General features: G+C 40.2%; 2 protein-coding genes across 3 annotated transcripts in view; both read right to left on the bottom strand.

The window, feature by feature from the left end:
• arhgef15a (Rho guanine nucleotide exchange factor 15a) overlaps positions 1-8,194 on the bottom strand; it is an 82,718-nt gene extending 74,524 nt beyond the window's left edge. Inside the window, exons 1-2 of one of the 2 annotated variants that reach the window (XM_039662456.2) lie at positions 7,988-8,194; positions 7,379-7,777 (exon numbers count right to left, since the gene is read on the bottom strand). In XM_039662456.2, the coding sequence (XP_039518390.2) occupies positions 7,379-7,777; positions 7,988-7,994 (406 nt within the window). In that variant the 5' untranslated portion in view covers positions 7,995-8,194. The remainder of the gene's footprint in view (positions 1-7,378; positions 7,778-7,987) is intronic. The other variant, XM_039662458.2, reaches the window with a different exon arrangement.
• Positions 8,195-13,643: 5,449 nt separating this feature from the next.
• LOC148981640 (rhodopsin kinase GRK1-like) lies at positions 13,644-17,749 on the bottom strand. The gene is made up of 4 exons (XM_089129771.1): positions 17,602-17,749; positions 14,588-14,712; positions 14,212-14,413; positions 13,644-13,927 (listed from the first exon to the last, which is right to left on the bottom strand). Exons 1-4 carry the CDS (start codon positions 17,747-17,749, stop codon positions 13,644-13,646), a joined length of 759 nt encoding a protein of 252 aa, XP_088985897.1.
• Positions 17,750-17,768: the final 19 nt, after the last annotated feature.

The following is a 17,768-nucleotide window of genomic DNA, read 5'->3' as shown; positions in this document are numbered from 1 at the left end:
CCCCATTGCGTCATTCGACGTATTGTTGAGTTCCCCTCGAAAGGGAACGTTATTTGAATGCACTGTGCTGATTATATTTGTTCTGGTGATTTCAGCATGGCTGATATTGATGAGTTTGTTAGTTCACCTTCTAACGAACTTTTGAACGGGTGTACTAAAGAGCAATTATTGAGTATTGCTGAACATTATGAAATTGTGATTAAAGATAAAAGGCTCAAAGAAAATGTTAAAACAGCTTTGAAAACTGAGTTGATTAGAAAAGGTATCTTTGATATTGAGATGGAGGAAAAAGCCCTGCTGAAAAAAAACAATAGAAACCATTACAGAAATGGTAATGGTTTCCACTACAAAACCATTACAAACCATCAGCCGTTAACCATTAAAACCATTACAAAATGGTGTCCATTACGTAGTGTGTTTTGGGCCATATTCTATTAGGATGTATTGGTTTGTATAGGTTTCCATTACACATTTGTATTGGCAATGATATATTTAATGGTTTCCATTAGAGTTTGTATTGGTTCTGATTTGTAATGGTTTCCATTACAAACATGTATTGGTCATGATTTGAACATATTTAATGGTTTCCATTACAAACATGTATTGGTCATGATTTGAACATATTTAATGGTTTCTATTAAAAATTTGTATTGGTCATGATTTGAACATATTTAATGGTTTCCATTACAAATTTGTATTGGTCATGATTTGAACATATTTAATGGTTTCCATTACAAATTTGTATTGGTCATGATTTGAACATGGTTTCCATTACAAATTTGTATTGGTCGTGATTTGAATATATTTAATGGTTAGGACAACCTATCTGTGTGGGTCAGGTTTTGACCTGATCACTCCCGACAAGAGCTGTTAAACCTGAAATCACATGGGACCAATGTTTTGACCAATGGCTATGACCAGTTTTTAAAAACTGTATCTAGCCTATTAATCATGTGTAGCCTACATTAAATCATTATTATCAAACCAAAGGAAACACTAAATTTATTGGAGTCCTAATGGTTCATAATGGTGTCCAGTAGATACCAACATGTAACCTATAATTTTCAAAGGTGTTCTATTGGTCCTTAATGGTATCGAATAGAAAACGTTTACCACCAATAGAAGAAAGCAAATTACCAATAGAGACTTACTAGGACCATCACAGTTTCAATTAAAACCAATACAGAGAAAAAGACAAAACATGCCACCAATAGAAGAAAGCAAATTACCAATACTTGGATTGCGCATGCGCGTGCGCGTGTTTGTGTTTGTAGCTCCGGAGAATTTCTTCACCAATCCTTGATTTTCTTCTTTACCACTTATTTATAAACAAGCACTTTCTATTTTTATATCATGCTCCTCGCGACAGCACCTCCTTGGCCTATTCCTCTGAGACAAGATCTACTCACTCAGAGACGGGGCACTCTGTGGCACCCTCGTCCCGATCTCTGGAGGCTACACGTGTGGCTCCTGGACGGGACGAGGCAGGTTTGAGTTTGCTGCCACCTGTGGTCCCAGCGAGTCTAGGTGACGGAGTAATAATTCCACATGACCGATTAGCACCTCTCGCGAATGGGCTAAAATCAGCCAATCGTCCAGATAATTTAGGATGCGCATTCCGCTCGACCTGACGGGAGACAGCGCCACGTCCACACACTTCGAAAAGGTGCGGGGGGCAAGAGCCAATCCGAACGGGAGAACTGAATACTGGTAAACTGTGCCCTCGAACGCAAATCTCAGAAAACACCTGTGGCGCGCTGCTATCTGGATATGAAAGTACGCGTTCTTTAAGTCCACTGAAGCGAACCAATCCCCGGGACGAACCTGTGCCAGAATTTGCTTCAGAGTTGTCATTCTGAACGCGCGCTTGTGAAGCGCTCTGTTTATGGGTCTCAAGTCCAGGATCGGACGGAGCCCCCCCCCCTTTCTTCGGTACCACAAAATAGCGGCTGTAGAAACCGCTCTCCCTCTTGTTCGGGGGAACCGGTTCTATAGCTCCTTTCTCGAGCAGGCTGAGCACTTCTTGTCTCAGAACGGGGGCATTTTGGGGCAGTGTTAATGACTGGATCACGCCGTTGAAGCGGGGTGGTCTGCATCTGAACTGAAGCGAATACCCGTGACGAATTATGCTTAACACCCATGGGGAAATCCCGGTAATTGATTCCCACGCGCCCAGAAAATGACTCAGAGTGTGAGCTCGAACTGTGGTCATAGCTCCAGTGTAGTGTTTAGACTGGAGCCGCGTTCCCGCGAGGCAGAAACCCTTGGCGGGAGGGCGGCTCGCGGTGGGCTGAGTGTGGTGCTGGCAATCTCTTGCCCATGAGATGCCATTATAGTCATAGATTGTGGCCCTACACTGTCCCGTGAGAAGGCGGGTGACACAATGTGAGGTGCAAGAGGAAGAAAAAGCTCCTTTTGTGAAGGGGTACATGCTTTTATTGAACAAACAGCATTTACACACATTCGATCGTCTCTCAACAGAACATGAGGGATACGATGAACACGGCGCTTGGAGGCTCCCGCGCTGAGGGAAGGACAGCAAGCCCCCCTTCGCGCTCTCTCTTCATCTTGCCCAATCCATCAGGAAGACGGCTTTGGCGCGGAGGGGGGCGCGCTGTCCTTCCCTCAGCGCGGGCTCCTTCTCTGGCCTTGGCTCTTCCTCCCAGGACCTGGCCACTGTCTTCCCCGGGAAGCACGAGCATCCGGCCCGGTGCGATGCACTGTGGGCTGACTCCCTGAACTCTGAGGGCGGCGAGTAGCTGAAGACGAGCGCGAACGCTGCTGAGACGGGGGTGCTCGACGCGGGATCACGTGACTCATGGCTTTGGCACGTTTCTGGGTCTCCGAGAAACGCTCCGTGACAGCCTTCACCGCGTCCCCAAAGAGACCAGCCTGGGTGATGGGAGCATTAAGCAGGGTTTTCCGGTCAGAATCTTTAACATCTGACAGAGTCAGCCACAGGTGTCTGTGGAGGACGACCAGAAAACCCATAGAGCGACCGACAGCTTGCGCTGAGCGTTTAGTGGCCAACAGCGCAAGGTCCGTCGCCGAGCGAAGGTCCCGGACGGCGTCAGCGTCGACAGAGGCGACGCCATCCAGAGACTTTAGCAGTTTCGCCTGGAATACCTGGAGGATAGCCATGGCGTGGAGAGCTGAAACTGCCTCTCCCGCTGCCGCGTACGCCTTATCCGCCTGGTGGGCCGTGAATCTGCAGGGCTTGGACGGCAGGCTGCGGTCCACGCCCAGTGCAGACGTAGATGGGCATAGGTGAGAGGCGACGGTCATACACACATATACATACATACATATATACACACACACACATATATATATATATATATATATATATACAAATCTCTGAGATTGTCTGCAATGTATTGTCTGCTATATTTGATTTATATATTTCCATATAATTTTACATATATTTAAAATATATTCCACAATATATAGAACTCATATCTATACATATATTTTATTTATATATTTCCATACAATTTTAAATATATTTAAAATATATTCCACAACATATGGAACATATAAATATAAATATATTTTATTTATTTCTATATAATTATACATATATTTAAAATATATTCCACAACATATGGAACACATATCTATACATATATTTTATTTATATATTTCCATATAATTATACATATATTTAAAATATATTCCACAATATATGGAACACATATCTATACATATATTTTATTTATATTTATATTCCATATAATTAAACATATATTTAAAATATATTCCACAATATATTGAACACACACACACACACATATATATATATATATCCATACAATTTTATATATGTATGTATGTATAGCACATATATTGCAGTATATTAAAGCATTGAAAAGACAGACTTTAAAAAGACAAACTATATGTAAAAAATATAGTGACTATTTTGGTCTTGATTGCAATATATGTATCAATATATATAAATATATGGACTATGCATATATTGGACAATATAAATATTAAATCCTATATACAGTATGGGAATATATTGCCTAATATATTACATGGTATATTCCAATACATTGCAATATATTTTTGTTTCGTAAGGGACCTTCTTTTTCTGATTGGGCTTCTCCGTGTATTTTAGTTGGAAAGTCAGACGGTACTGTAAGATTTTGTACGGATTTCCGTAAAGTTAACGCCTCAACAAAGCCGGACTATTTTCCTTTGCCCCGAGTCGAGGATTGTGTGGACCAGGTTGGTTCAGCCAAGTTCGTCAGCAAGTTTGACTTGCTGAAGGGCTATTGGCAAGTGCCTTTAACCAAGAGAGCACAAGAAATTTCGTCTTTTGTCACCCCGTCAGGGTTACATTCTTACCGGGTCATGAGTTTTGGTCTACGAAATGCTCCGGCGACTTTTCAACGCCTCATGAACCGTGTAATCTGTGGTCTTGAGGGTTGTGCCGCCTATTTGGACGATTTAGTCGTTTTTAGTGACAGTTGGGAGTCTCATTTAACACGGTTGCGTTCGGTGTTGAGACGTTTGTCTGATGCTCGACTTACCGTGAATTTGGCCAAATGCGAGTTTGCGAAAGCAACCGTGACGTATCTTGGGAAGGTAGTGGGGAATGGAGAAGTGTGTCTGATACAGGCTAAAGTGCAAGCCATCCAGAATTTTCCTTCCCCAACGACCAAGAAAGAGCTTATGAGGTTTTTAGGGTTGGTAGGATATTATCAATCTTTTTGTCACAATTTCTCTACTGTGGTAGCACCACTTACAGACTTGTTAAACGGTAAGACAAAGTTTTTATGGTCTTACAGTTGCGAATTGGCTTTTGAGAACGTAAAATCCCTGCTGCGTTCAGCACCCGTGCTTATGGCTCCATGCTTTGATAAACTTTACGTTGCACGTTGATGCCAGTAATGTTGGGGCTGGAGCTGTTCTTCAGCAGTCGGATGTGGATGGAGTAGACCATCCAGTTACACGGATCATAATCTATTAACCTTTCTCAATGGGCTATATGCACGCATAAGTTCCGCATTTGACGCAAGGATGCTCGTCCATTTCCGGTTGTGTAGATTAAAGCGGAGGAGAACCGAGGAAAACGGGATTATGGCAGAGTCTTCAAAATTTACTGTCCTCCCGTCTTTGAAACGAAACGTACATACGTTTAGATGTAATTTTATATATAGTTATGTTTATTTAATATAATTTTAAAAAGAAGCATAAACACAATGAGGGGTGTCTGTTTTATCTGTTTTTGTGACTAACGTTTCTTTATTATAACCATGGACTATAAAATTCAATATAAATTCTCTGTATTGCATTGGACTCTATACGACCGGAAGTCATCGAGCATCCTTAATCCTTCACCGGAAATACCGCCGTGCATAGAGCCCATTCTTTTCAGTGTCCGTTGGTTCCTGAGCCCACTAATTGCATCAAATTGCCTAATTGCCTCAACACTGGAAACACCTGTGACCTTAGACGCTTAATCACCATCTGAGCCAAGGGAGGAGGGTTTTTGGTTTTGGACTTTGCTTTGGTGTTTTGCTTGCGTTGTATTTTGTTGCTTTTTGCATTTACATTTCAAACCTCAACATTGTATTACACTTTCAACCATGCATCGTGCTCTACACACTGATTTTGCTGATAACTACAGAAACACTTTTATTTTCTTTAACTGTTGTCATTTCATTATTTTGTTTTTGTCTTATCATTTGTAGTTAAACAAACATTTGAGCCTATAATTTGGTTTGCGCGTGTCCCTTGTTTTTGTTGCTTCCCTTGAGCCAAGGGTCGTAATAGTCATGACTCGAAGGGTCCTAGATAAGACCCTTATTCATCATCTGGTGTCATTTAAAAAAGCTTTTGACATCTAAGAGGTCATCATATTATAAGTTTCAGAACTGAAAACGTCCTTGTTAGTCCAATAAAAGCTTTTATTGACACAGCCTCTAAAAACGACTCGTTTTTAAAAGTGGGGAACTATGACGACAAAGAGGATAAAACACCACCCCCACAGAAGATGATCAACGCCTGCTTCACCACGGCAGGTTTAGCCCATCGATTAGCCCATTGATAACCCACCGATTCGCGCATTACACACATAAGTATCATACATGTACATGCTTACCTCAAACTGGATCGCTACCGAGCAATACAGAATATTGTGCAGTGCCTGGTTGTGCAAGACAGTCGCTGCATAAGCTTCCTGTGGATTCCAATAGGACTGCATGGATAAAATTTATTTTTAATGACGTTCCAGCAGCTGATGAGGTAAAACATCGTCGTCTGTTCGCTTCATTTCACTGAGGATTGTTTTGTCAACAAGACTGGATTTGCAGACCGATTAAGAGTAAAGAACGGTGCTGTGCCGTCTATATTGGATCTGACAGGAATATTGTGCAACACACGGACTCTGGGTTGAACATGTATGGGCGAATCCGGTTGCCATTTGACAACATAGGACGTTTTCCCCCACGTACACCGACGGGTGAGTTAAACTCATTATAATATGCAAAACTGTTCTCCACTCGCAGCAGTGGGTGTTTACTTCCAAGTCTTCAGTGCGACACGCCCATAAAAACCAACTGTTTTTTAGGTAGGCTCACAACCAGGGTACAAAATAGCCTATTACTTGTGCATTTTGATGTTTTTGAATGCAAAAACCAAGCGAACATTATAAGTTGACCTCAGACAACAATATAATAACATTTAAAAAGCCAGTTCATGACCCCTTTAAAGCCCTTTGAAGCGGCACTGAAACTCTCATTTGGACCTTGAACCATTTGGTTCCCATTGAAGTCCATTATATGGAGAAAATCCTGGAATGTTTTCATCAAAAACCTTAATTTCTTTTCGACTGAAGAAAGAAAGATGTGGACATCTTGGATGACATGGGGGTGAGTAAATTATCAGCACAAGTTTTTTTTAAAAGTGAACAACTCCTTTAATGAGTCTTTATGTATATTTATAATATATAATAATACTAATATTACTTATTAATATTAGATATGAATAAGTATAAATGGAGCTATAATTCATTATAAGCATGATATTCACAGCAAGTGTTAAACGGTAATTCATATAAACGTAGGCAAAATTTGAACATTTAACATTGAATGCCTCTTGAATCTCGATGGTTTCATGCTATCAACAGCCAGTAATGGACTTCACAAAACATGTTTATTCTCCTTGCAAGTTACCTGCATTTATGTCAATAACAAATACTGTAAAGGTTTGCATAATAGAGGAAAGGAAATCTTCAAGGAAAGTGTCAAGTGTAGGTTTCATATAATAGCCTACTTATATACCTTATTCAACTGTTTTAATTGAATTACTCTAAACCTACATCGCATACAATATAAAGCACACACAGATACATATTTTAAAAAATCTTTACCTGATCGATGCACATCCACATCATCTACTGCCAGCTGACAATTTTTTTCCAGGATCTTTTTTTTATCCCATTCTCTACATCCACTTTTATTAGGTGTTGAGAATGAAGATATATCCTGGTTTTCTATCCTGGTTGGACATCTGGCTTCAACCACCAAAGCCTGTCTATTTTGGCTCATATCTTCAGAGTATCTTCTTTCTTTACTGTTGACGTTTATTGCTGTTTGCGTGCCTTTTTCTGGTTCAAAGTTAAGCAAAGCCTGAGCCACTTTGCTTGATGAACCAAAGAGGCTTGACTGGTGTAAAGTATTAAGGTTTGGTTTTGGTGGAAGTTTAGGTTTCTGTGGAATGGTAGGTTTTCCACTTGATGGTTTGCAGATTGATTTATCCATTTGATTCTCTAAAAGAATTTCCGTGTCCAAATGAGCAAGATTTACACATTAAAATCCAGAGACTCATGGACTACTGCACAATATTACATACTATTAAACTTCCAAACACAACTACTAATGCAACAAAATCCCAAAATTTCAGCCTCTTCTTGGTCAGTGAAACCTGTGTTGTCACTCTTTGTTCAACATCTTTAAAACAAGAAAATAAGTTTATTTACCTTTCATTGAGCAATCAGGGCTGCCATACACAATATGTCAAGAAATGTTTTATCTCCGCTGGTGTGTTATCCTAACCTCTGAGCAAACTTGCTCTAAGTGTTGTAAATAAATGTCACTAATGATGATACTTCTCTTTTCAGATGTTGTGCTTTGGTCTTTCACATGGCCTAAGAGGGAAGTAGGTCACCACACCAAATGGACTGTTGTACATTATATAGTGACACACTGACACTGTAGATCCAGGAGATAAGATGATGCAGTTTAAAAAAAATGTATAATCCAAAATCAATTTTTCTCATTTCTACAATTGTGACTTACACTAGGAAGCTATCTGCTGATGTTTTTACCTGTGTATGATGCTGGTGTCCCCTTTTTAATTAACTTAACCAGCAAGACTTCCTTTGCCAACCTGCCTCACAATAAATGTTTCTTGTTCACCATTTTCAAATACAGCCATATTTTATTATATTATATTATATTATATTATATTCCATCCATTCTCCAAAACTCTGATCCTCTGTAGGGTCACGGGAGGGCTGGAGCATATTATATAAATGTTGTTGAGCTATTCAGAGACATTTCCTCTGGAAACTAAATACCACCAAAATTGCACAACTTTCCATGTCTTGCTTCAGCTTTAAACTACCTGAAAACTCCCAGTTCAACATTTCAGCAAAGCAGCTGATTGTTAACCATAATAGTTGACAATAAAAGCACAAGACTCTATTTTCCTACATACAATTATTTTATTGTTATTGTCAAGTTACTAATGACACTGCTATACAACCAAATGTATCATATGTTCAAAATATCTATTCATTGACAAACAGTAAACATGGTATCTTTTAAAAAATGTCTAAAAAATATATTTTTTTAAACATAAAAGTAAGCAAGGATCTCAGTTCCTCTATGACACGTAAGCTGATGTGTGTTACTTTCTCGGTTCCTTCATTTTACATTTACTAGATTTAATTCCTCTTTTTATGGCAACATCCTCCATGACCAAAAATTCCCTCATGAAACTGTAAATATACAAATACAGATAACATTATCGGTAACGTTACCTCATGTACATTACAATAATTTTGCATTTCCACCAGAGCTACATGTATCAGGAAAAAAATCTTAATTTGTACAATTTGTGAGTTGTGGTAATTTGCTTACTGTTTAAAAATAGTTTTAAAAATCTCATGTGCCCATGTAGGGAAGAGCGGGGCACAACCTAACGCATTTTGGTTTTGGCTCAATTAATTAAAGAGCCCCTATCATGGATTTTTGAAAATGACTGTTCATATGGTGTGGAATATAGCTCTAAGGGAATGAAAACATCCTGCAAAGATTTATATCTGAAAGTGCACAGTATATAAAGTTATTGTCTTTCAAAAGTGAGAGTCGACTCTGAGTCTATGAAATGAATTGTTTTTGAAACGAGTCATTAGCTGGTTCGTAGTGACGTAGATACATATTGGCCGCGGCCAGTTACTGCGCGCGCAGACGGAAGTGTAAACTTGAAGTCTACACATTCAAATACTTCATCATAGCATCATGTCGAGAAGACGCTGTGTTCTATAATGCAAAGATAGTTCAGCCACTTTGTTTTCATTTACCAGGGACGAGCATGTGAAGAATCAGTGGTTAGAGTCCCGATTGTGTTCTCATCATTTTATTGACGAATAACGTTAGTTCAAAAACATAAATGAATTCAAATGTGGATTCGCAAGCGGTTGTTCCTGAAGGAGGGCTCAGTAACTTACTTACCCAGTGTATATGGATCAGCTTCCTCCTTCGAATCACAACCTGTAAGTATTATTAATAATTGTTGCTTTTATGGGTTTTGAACGGTTTTATAGCGTCGGGCGCGGGGCAGTATGTGTGTGCGCGTGTATCTGTGTGTGTGTGTGTGTGTGTGTGTAAGTTACGCTCAGCGCAGCTTCTAGGTCTCCAATGTCAATTTTTTTTTAAATATGTGAAATGTTTGTCGCTGTTATTGGAGTTGTCATAAAGAATAGAGCGTCTTGTAGTACTGCAGTGCTTTATCAATATGTTTATGCGTTATTCTAACAAACAATAACTGACTGGGTCTGTCATCTGACCAATCACCGCCGATTAGCGTCACGCAAAGGAGTGGTTTGGAAAAATGAGTCGTTGTACGAATCATTTGGGAGTCGTGAGCAAATCAGTTAAAAATAAATGCATATTATAAGACAAATAAAGTGTTTTTTTATCCTTGCATGCATGTTAAACTGTTTTTGGGAACTCCTAAAACAAAAATAGGAACATTTCAAATGCTATGATAGGGGCTCTTTAAAAAATAATTAGGTTAGATTATTATTATTTTTTTACACAAGCAACATACACATCTCTGCTACAAATGAACACTTAGGGCCCTATTTTAACGATCTGAAACGCAAGTGTCAAAGCGCATGGTGCAAGTAACTTCGTGGGCAGGTCCCGGCGCTGTTGCTATTTTCCCGGTGGGATAAATGCCTCTTGTCTAAAAATCTAAAAGGGGTTGGTCTGAAGTAGCTTCATTATTCATAGGTGTCCCAGATAGCAGACTGACATTGAATCAACGTGGAAATATGACATCGAAACAACGTTGATCTGACATTGTTTTGCTCATCGAATTAACGTTGAACCAACGTCAGATGCGTCATTCTTTCAAAACTAACGGAAAATCAACTTGAAATCAACGCGTTGTTTCAACGTTATGAAAGCAAACCAATTTTCGATTTCATTTAGCTTTGAAGAATGCCGCGTCTGACGTTGGTTCAACGTTAATTCGATGAGCAAATCAACGTTGTTTCAATGTCATGAGAGACGTCGTTTCCACGTTGATTCAATGTCAGTTTGCTATCTGGGGTGGTTTGGGCGTAACGTGAAATAAACCAATCAGATCGCCATCCAACATACCCTTTAAGATCAGGTGCACATGTTGCATGACGGATTGTTATTATGACGGCGGGTTTACCAGGCGCGCGCCAGGAGCGTTCACAACCGATGAGACCGACGCTCTCGTCAGGACGGTGAAAGACAGAGAGGTGACGTTGTGGGGATGGGAGAAACCCTCGCACATCAGCGTCGGTTAAACATTATATACGTATGTTTCTTGCCACTATTGGGCAAACAGGTCTGATCCTTCAGTACTAAAATGGGGTTTATGCCCAGCTGCACTACTTCCTGAACTTCAGCCAGCTCCTTGTTTCCTGTCTGCCAAATTGATTAATTCAGATGTACCTGACCTCAGTAGTCATGGCAACAATAATCAGACACACCTGAATTAATCAATTTGGCCAATAATGGCAGACAGGAAACAAGGAGCTGGCTGAAGTTCAGGAAGTAGTGCAGCTGGGCATAAAGCCAATTAGCCTTAAAAAATGGGTAATAAGGTTTTTTCATCTTCATGTAAACCACAATGATTTCCATCATGTGTTAATATTTTTCCTTGTTATAATGTATGATTTGTAAAAATAAAAACTACTGCATCTGTGTTGATGAGAGAATAAGTGTATGCGCGTTGTGTACCCGCTACATTATGGCCAAGCATGCGCGCTTAAAATAGCATTATGAACAACGCGCCACTGACTTTAGACCAGGTTTTTTCTGGTCAGTGGCGCAATTGTCTTCTGGAAGTGTAAAATAGCACCAGGGAATGTTTGCGCCGAACCGCCCAGGGAGCGCAAGTTCATTCCTTAGTTTACCGACGTGCGTCTGTGGAGGGGAAAATCCCGCTTTGCGCGCGTGCAAAATAGGAATGAGACATGCGTTTGTGTGTAAAGTCATTTGCGCCGGGTGCAAGATAGGGCCCTTAAAGTTTTTTTCTAGGACCTACCATTTTCGTACAGTTGCACTTAAAGTTTAGCCCGATTGTGTTCTCATCATTTTATTGATGAATAACGTTAGTTCAAAAACATAAATGAATTCAAATGTGGATTCGCAAGATTAGCGAATCTAGCGAATCTCACTATCTCACAAACTTAAAAGGAGAGTTTGTGAGATAGTGGTTTTCTAACACAGACTCTCGTATAATGGAAATCATTATGAACATCAGCTATGCTAATTATTTCCCATCTGCCTTTCTGCTGAAAAATGGCGTTCGTCAGGTCCAGTTTTGTATCCAGCCTCTCATGGGGATTTCGGATGCCCCAATGCCTGTGATGAGAGGACCAACGCTTGTGAAGAGACGACTCAACGCTGGCGATATGTTATGGCGCCGTTTTATATAAACAATATTTATATTTAATATTTATATATAAACAATATGAATGTTAGCCAGAGGAGAACTGGCCCCCGACTGAGCCTGGGTTCTCCCAAGGTTTTTTTCTCCATCCAATCTGATGGAGTTTTAGTTCCTTGCCACTGTTGCCTTACTTTGGCTTGCTCAGTTGGGGATATTTAATATTTAACAATATTATTGATCTGTGTTGTACTACTTTCATGTTATCACTGTGAAGCTGCTTTGATACAATCTGTATTGTGAAAAGCACTATATAAATAAATGTGACTTGACTTGACTTAAAGTGACAGAAATGCAAAGGTTACAACTTACCCAATATGTGGGGTTAATTGTAACAGATAGAGGGGTTAGATGTAACACTTGTGTGTAACACACATAATTCAGTATTATTTTATTTGAATAGTTTGATATTGTTTGTGCATCTGTATAGACAGATATCCATACATCCATCCCTCATCCAATCATCCTTCTATTGTGGATCAATATCATGGATAGAGACATAGAAAAGGGCTGCACAGTTTTGCGATAAATAATAATAAATAAAATATTGTAATTGCAATTAAATTAGATTTGTGTGTGGCAGCTGCATGTACAATTATTATTATGAATAATAATAACAGTCATAATAATACAAATGAGCTTAGAATAAAAATTTAAAGGGTTTATTGCATTAAAAACAGGCCATATTTTTAATAAATAAACAAGTTATCATTCATAGTACACTAAATTTTAAACATTTTAAATTCCAACATTGTTTGTGAACATCCAACAAAGTTAAATGTATACTCAAACCTGAAAAGTTTTGTGGCTCCGTTTTCATTTGATTATCATTGTACACTTGGCGGCTTAGTTGTAACACTGTGTTACAACTAACCCCGCCGTATATTACATATTTTTAAGCCTAGCTAACAGTCCCTAAGAATTGCTGACATGTTTCAAAACGGTGCTATGTTTGAGCCAACAAGACAGTGATTAAGGCAATATGAAGTTTGATTTGAAAACGTATACACCCAACTCAGAAACTGAAAAAAATCTATGATAGAAATCTATTTCATCTATGATGAAAATTTACTTGCATGGTGTCAAAACAGTCTTTGTTCAGTATCTTCACGAAATATAATCAAAACTCTCCGCAAATTCGCGGGAGACCATTATCTGGCAGCGAGAGAAGAAGATCAGAAAGACAGCCTGCTTGATCCTGACGAACTATGTAAAACGTCCGTGTTACATTTAACCCTGCGTTAGGTTGTGCCCCGCGCTCCCCTACATACAGTAGGTCTACATGTGGAGACCTTTTGAGTTACACAATCATTATTCGATTACATAATTCATGCCTTTGTTGTTCACCACGAATAATTTCCTGTGCACCCATCAGTTTCTTTTTTTTTTTTTCATTTTGTGTTTTGCTTCTTTCTAGTTTACAATAGCACACACCCCCCTCCTTTTGCTTCCACATAGTTGGGATCCAGGTCATTCGGGAGTTTTCCATTTTGTCCCCAGATGTTAAGCTCCCCATACACGCCTGTCTCGATCATCTCATCCTGCCAAGGAATTGGTACATTCCCAGTTGCAAACTCACCGTAGAATTCATTGTCTTTGTTGTCGATCACAACACCTTTGATAGTGCTGAATGCTCCCACATCATCAATGTCCTTGGCATATACCATTTTAGGATCCGGAACAAAGGGAGGAGAAAGCATACCTGTGTGAAAGATGGAAAGAAAGAAAAAATTTTTTTTTTTTTTTAATTATTTGAATTATGTTTAAATTATAATACCTGAAAAAGGAAATACATTGGTCTAGTGATGGTATAAGATGGTCATTTGATTTTTATCATATGATTTTATGATTACCATATTCATATACCACTATATTTGCATATTGGTACTTTAAAGAATATGTCTAAAAAACATTGTTAATACCATAGTACTTTTTCATAAGTGGTTTATGATGCATATTCTTCACTAAATATCTAATGGACCATACCAGCCTCTAGTCTCCCCCAGTTGAGCTCTTTAAAGAAGGACTGGTTCTTCAGCTCAGCACACTCATTATTCTTAAAGCCAAGTCTCTTGTCTGGTTCTTTCTCCATCAGTCCTTCACAGAGGTCTTTGAGCTCCTGACTGAAGGTTGGGGGGTATGAGACAGGGTCATTCAGAATCCGTCGTGTCACTTCATTGTTGTCTACCTATGATACAGAAAAAAAAAACTGTTGAGTTCACTTCGAATTACTTTAATTTAATTAAAGTATTAATAATTTAATAATTAATAATTTAATAATCAATGACTTCATCTTTGTCACTGCAAATCACTGTTCGTGAAGGCCCCTTAACAGAGAGCCAAAGTGTATGCGTGTGTGTACCTGCTCTCCACGACACCTGAAAGGTCCCTTGGCAGCAACCATCTCATACACAGTGACCCCAAGAGTAAAGTAGTCTACAGTGTAGTCATACTCTTTCTTCTGTAGTAGTTCTGGAGCCATGAAACCTGAGGAGGAGACATACAGTTTCTGTTACTTGCCCCTAACTAGGTCCATCATTGACTTCACCTTTAAGATGAAGCTGTTAGAATACAATTCTCACTGTTGAAGTACACCTCTCAAGTGGACAATGCTCTTTTCACCCCTCCCTTTTAGCGATCCGGTGACAAGAAAAATGACCCAAAAGGTATGTCGAGCAAGCAGGGGACCTATCCAGCTCCCAGACAGACGTGACGCCGAGATGTCACTGGATAGACCAGACTGCCCTCACTGAGAGGAGATGACAGTTGGGGTCCTGCACACCAGGATCTCTATCGTGCTGGAACTGGCCTTCGCTTCCCCCTATCACCCAGGCAAGCCATGGGAAAGGAAGCAGCGGCAGCTGCGTTAGGAAGGCTCATCGATGCCCATGTGTCCCCTGGTAACCTGAGCCTAAGTTCTCACATGCTGAGGACAGTCTTTGCCCCTCCGATGGAGCTTGCAAACCGATCTCATTTGGTGCTTTGGACAATGACACCATACGGCCTCAGAAAAGGATGACTGGTTTCATCCTTAGCAACACCATGGGCACCTTTTCATAGAGGCTATTGGAATCTCTGAAGCAATCTAAGGCCATGAGCCACTTCTTGCTCAGATGCGCCAGAGTTGTCCCTCCCATAAGCTCTAGATCATTGTCCACCCAGTGGTCATCTCGGCAACATGACAGACCTGCCACTGCCACTTCCTCAGCCCCTGGGAGAGTCTTAACCGGTGGTGAGATCGAAGGGAGTTAAGCACTTTGTGGTAAAGTGCACCTTGTTGAGCCCCGAGGGACGATGTTTTGTCAAGCGCTGTCATGACGACACCACAGAAGTTTTTTTTCATGTTTTTTTTTTTTCTGAATGGGAGCGGCTGACAGTCATAATTCATATAAAGGTATCTACTCTTTCTCTTTATCGACTTTTTTAATAACATAACTCCTGACACAAATTAAGACATAACTGTCACTATAAGTTTCTCAGAATACAATAGTGGACAAATACTGAAACTTGAGTCTTATATCGTAAAGTTTGTCAAGATAATAACGGTAAATAAGATAGTAACATTGAATTATATAAAAAAATAAAAACGCTTCAGTGCACCGACGCTCGGCAACGGTTAAGAGGTGCCATGAGCGTGCTGTAAAAATGTTGAGCTAATACTTCACATACACACTCTGGGGACAACAAAGACTTATTTTACATATTGAAAAAATGGGCATTACACCACCCCTTTAAAAACAGCTAACACGAAAATAACTAAATATGTAACACACACAATCTTATATTGCAATTGACATACAGTAATGTAAGTCTCTCAAAATACACCATTTTAGAAAAAAATGGGAATGATTATATATCAAAAGAATAGAAACATTTGGATATTTTTTTCTTTTTGATTTAGTAATTAATGCATCACATAGTGAAATCTTAAATTTCAATATTTCATTTAATATATTATTTTAATGACTTCAACTTTTCTGATGGATGAAGTTCAGTGAAATATGTATGTGTATTTTTTGTTATTAATCTGCATTGCGTTGTGGATAATAATATACTATTATTAGTTTTAACAGTTTAAAAAGCATTCTTTTTTAATACAGTATTTTACAGCTATACACACATGTACTGTACACACCACCAGTAGAAAGGTGGTGACAATACTCGGGTAAGTTTTGAAACACAAATGAAGATATTTAAGAGAAGTATTCCATTCTATTTGATGTTTCAAAAAGTTCATAAAGAGATACGTATCATTGAGAATTAGACGTGGTCTGGAAACCACATGTTCATTTTCTCATATTTGAGGCGTGGTTTACGAATGCCCGGAGCCATATTATTGGGTGCTACCATGGGTGTCGGAAGCAAAAAAAAAAAAAGTGGGTGGGTTATCCTTCAGAATTATTTTTTTACTGGAATAGATTAGGGGAGTTCTTGAAGCCAAATAAGTCCAAATAAAAATGAGCACAAATCCGTCTATGTGTGCATCTCTCAGAAATCAGAGCATGGCAAGTAATATCAACTCAAATAGGCTACTACATCATATACATGTAAATTATACCATATGATATCATATATTATTGTATGTCTATATTTAAATGATAGCAGGCACCTTGACGTCAATTTGGCATCAACAAATAGTCAAGATTTTGACCACCATGTATAACATGCATAAATATGCATATTTTCATTATATTTTGTGATTATTTCCTTGTGGTTGTAAAGAGGCCAAACAAAGGTATCAATCTGACATGATTTTTCTGGTCCCTACTGCCACAGTCCTTCGTCTGCACCAGTCTGTCTTTGTCATCTGCACTACACGTCCCAGGATCCTCTTGTCTCCATACCTTTGGACAATCATCTGTACCAGCAAGCCCCAGCAGCAGCGTTTCCAGGAACTCTCGCCGGTTATGTGGACCATGTGTTGTGGTTGAGTGGGTCAGCCCTCACCGTTGGTGAGGCTAAAGATGACAGCACCATTCAACCACACACACCAACCATCTTCCCTTCACCAGCCTTCTTTGCCGTCCTGCCCGCACCAGAGACCGTCCCGCCTGCGCCAGAGACCGTCCCGCCCGCGCCAGAGATCGTCCAGCCCACGCCAGAGACCGTCCAGCCCGCGCCAGAGACCGTCCAGCCAGCGCCAGAGTCTCATCCCGCTGAGACAGCCCGTCCAGAGTCTCGTCCCGCCGAGACAGCCCGTCCAGAGTCTCGTCCCGCCGAGACAGCCCGTCCAGAGTCTCGTCCCGCCGAGACAACCCATCCAGGGTCTCGTCCCGCCGAGACAGCCCGTCCAGGGTCCGTCCTGAGACCGTCCAGCCAGAACCCGAGACCAGGATCCCACCCAGCCTCCCTCTCCCGCCGCCTCTCATCTGTGACCTGTCAGCCCTTCTGTCTTCCAGCCCTCCTGACCCAGCCTGGTCGGTGGATCCCCGGTCTCTTCCTCCAACCTCCTCTCCCTGGACACTTCTTCGGCCCCTCGTCCCATCTGCTCCTCTTTGGCTCCTACCTCCGTCAGCTCCACCATGGCCCCTCAGTCCAGTTCA

The sequence above is a fragment of the Pimephales promelas genome, chromosome 4, assembly GCF_988280905.1.
Source record: "Pimephales promelas chromosome 4, fPimPro1.hap1.1, whole genome shotgun sequence".
Classification (NCBI taxonomy): Eukaryota; Metazoa; Chordata; class Actinopteri; order Cypriniformes; family Leuciscidae; genus Pimephales; species Pimephales promelas.
Note: the sequence above shows the minus strand (reverse complement) of the source record. Positions and strands in the feature narration are given on the sequence as shown.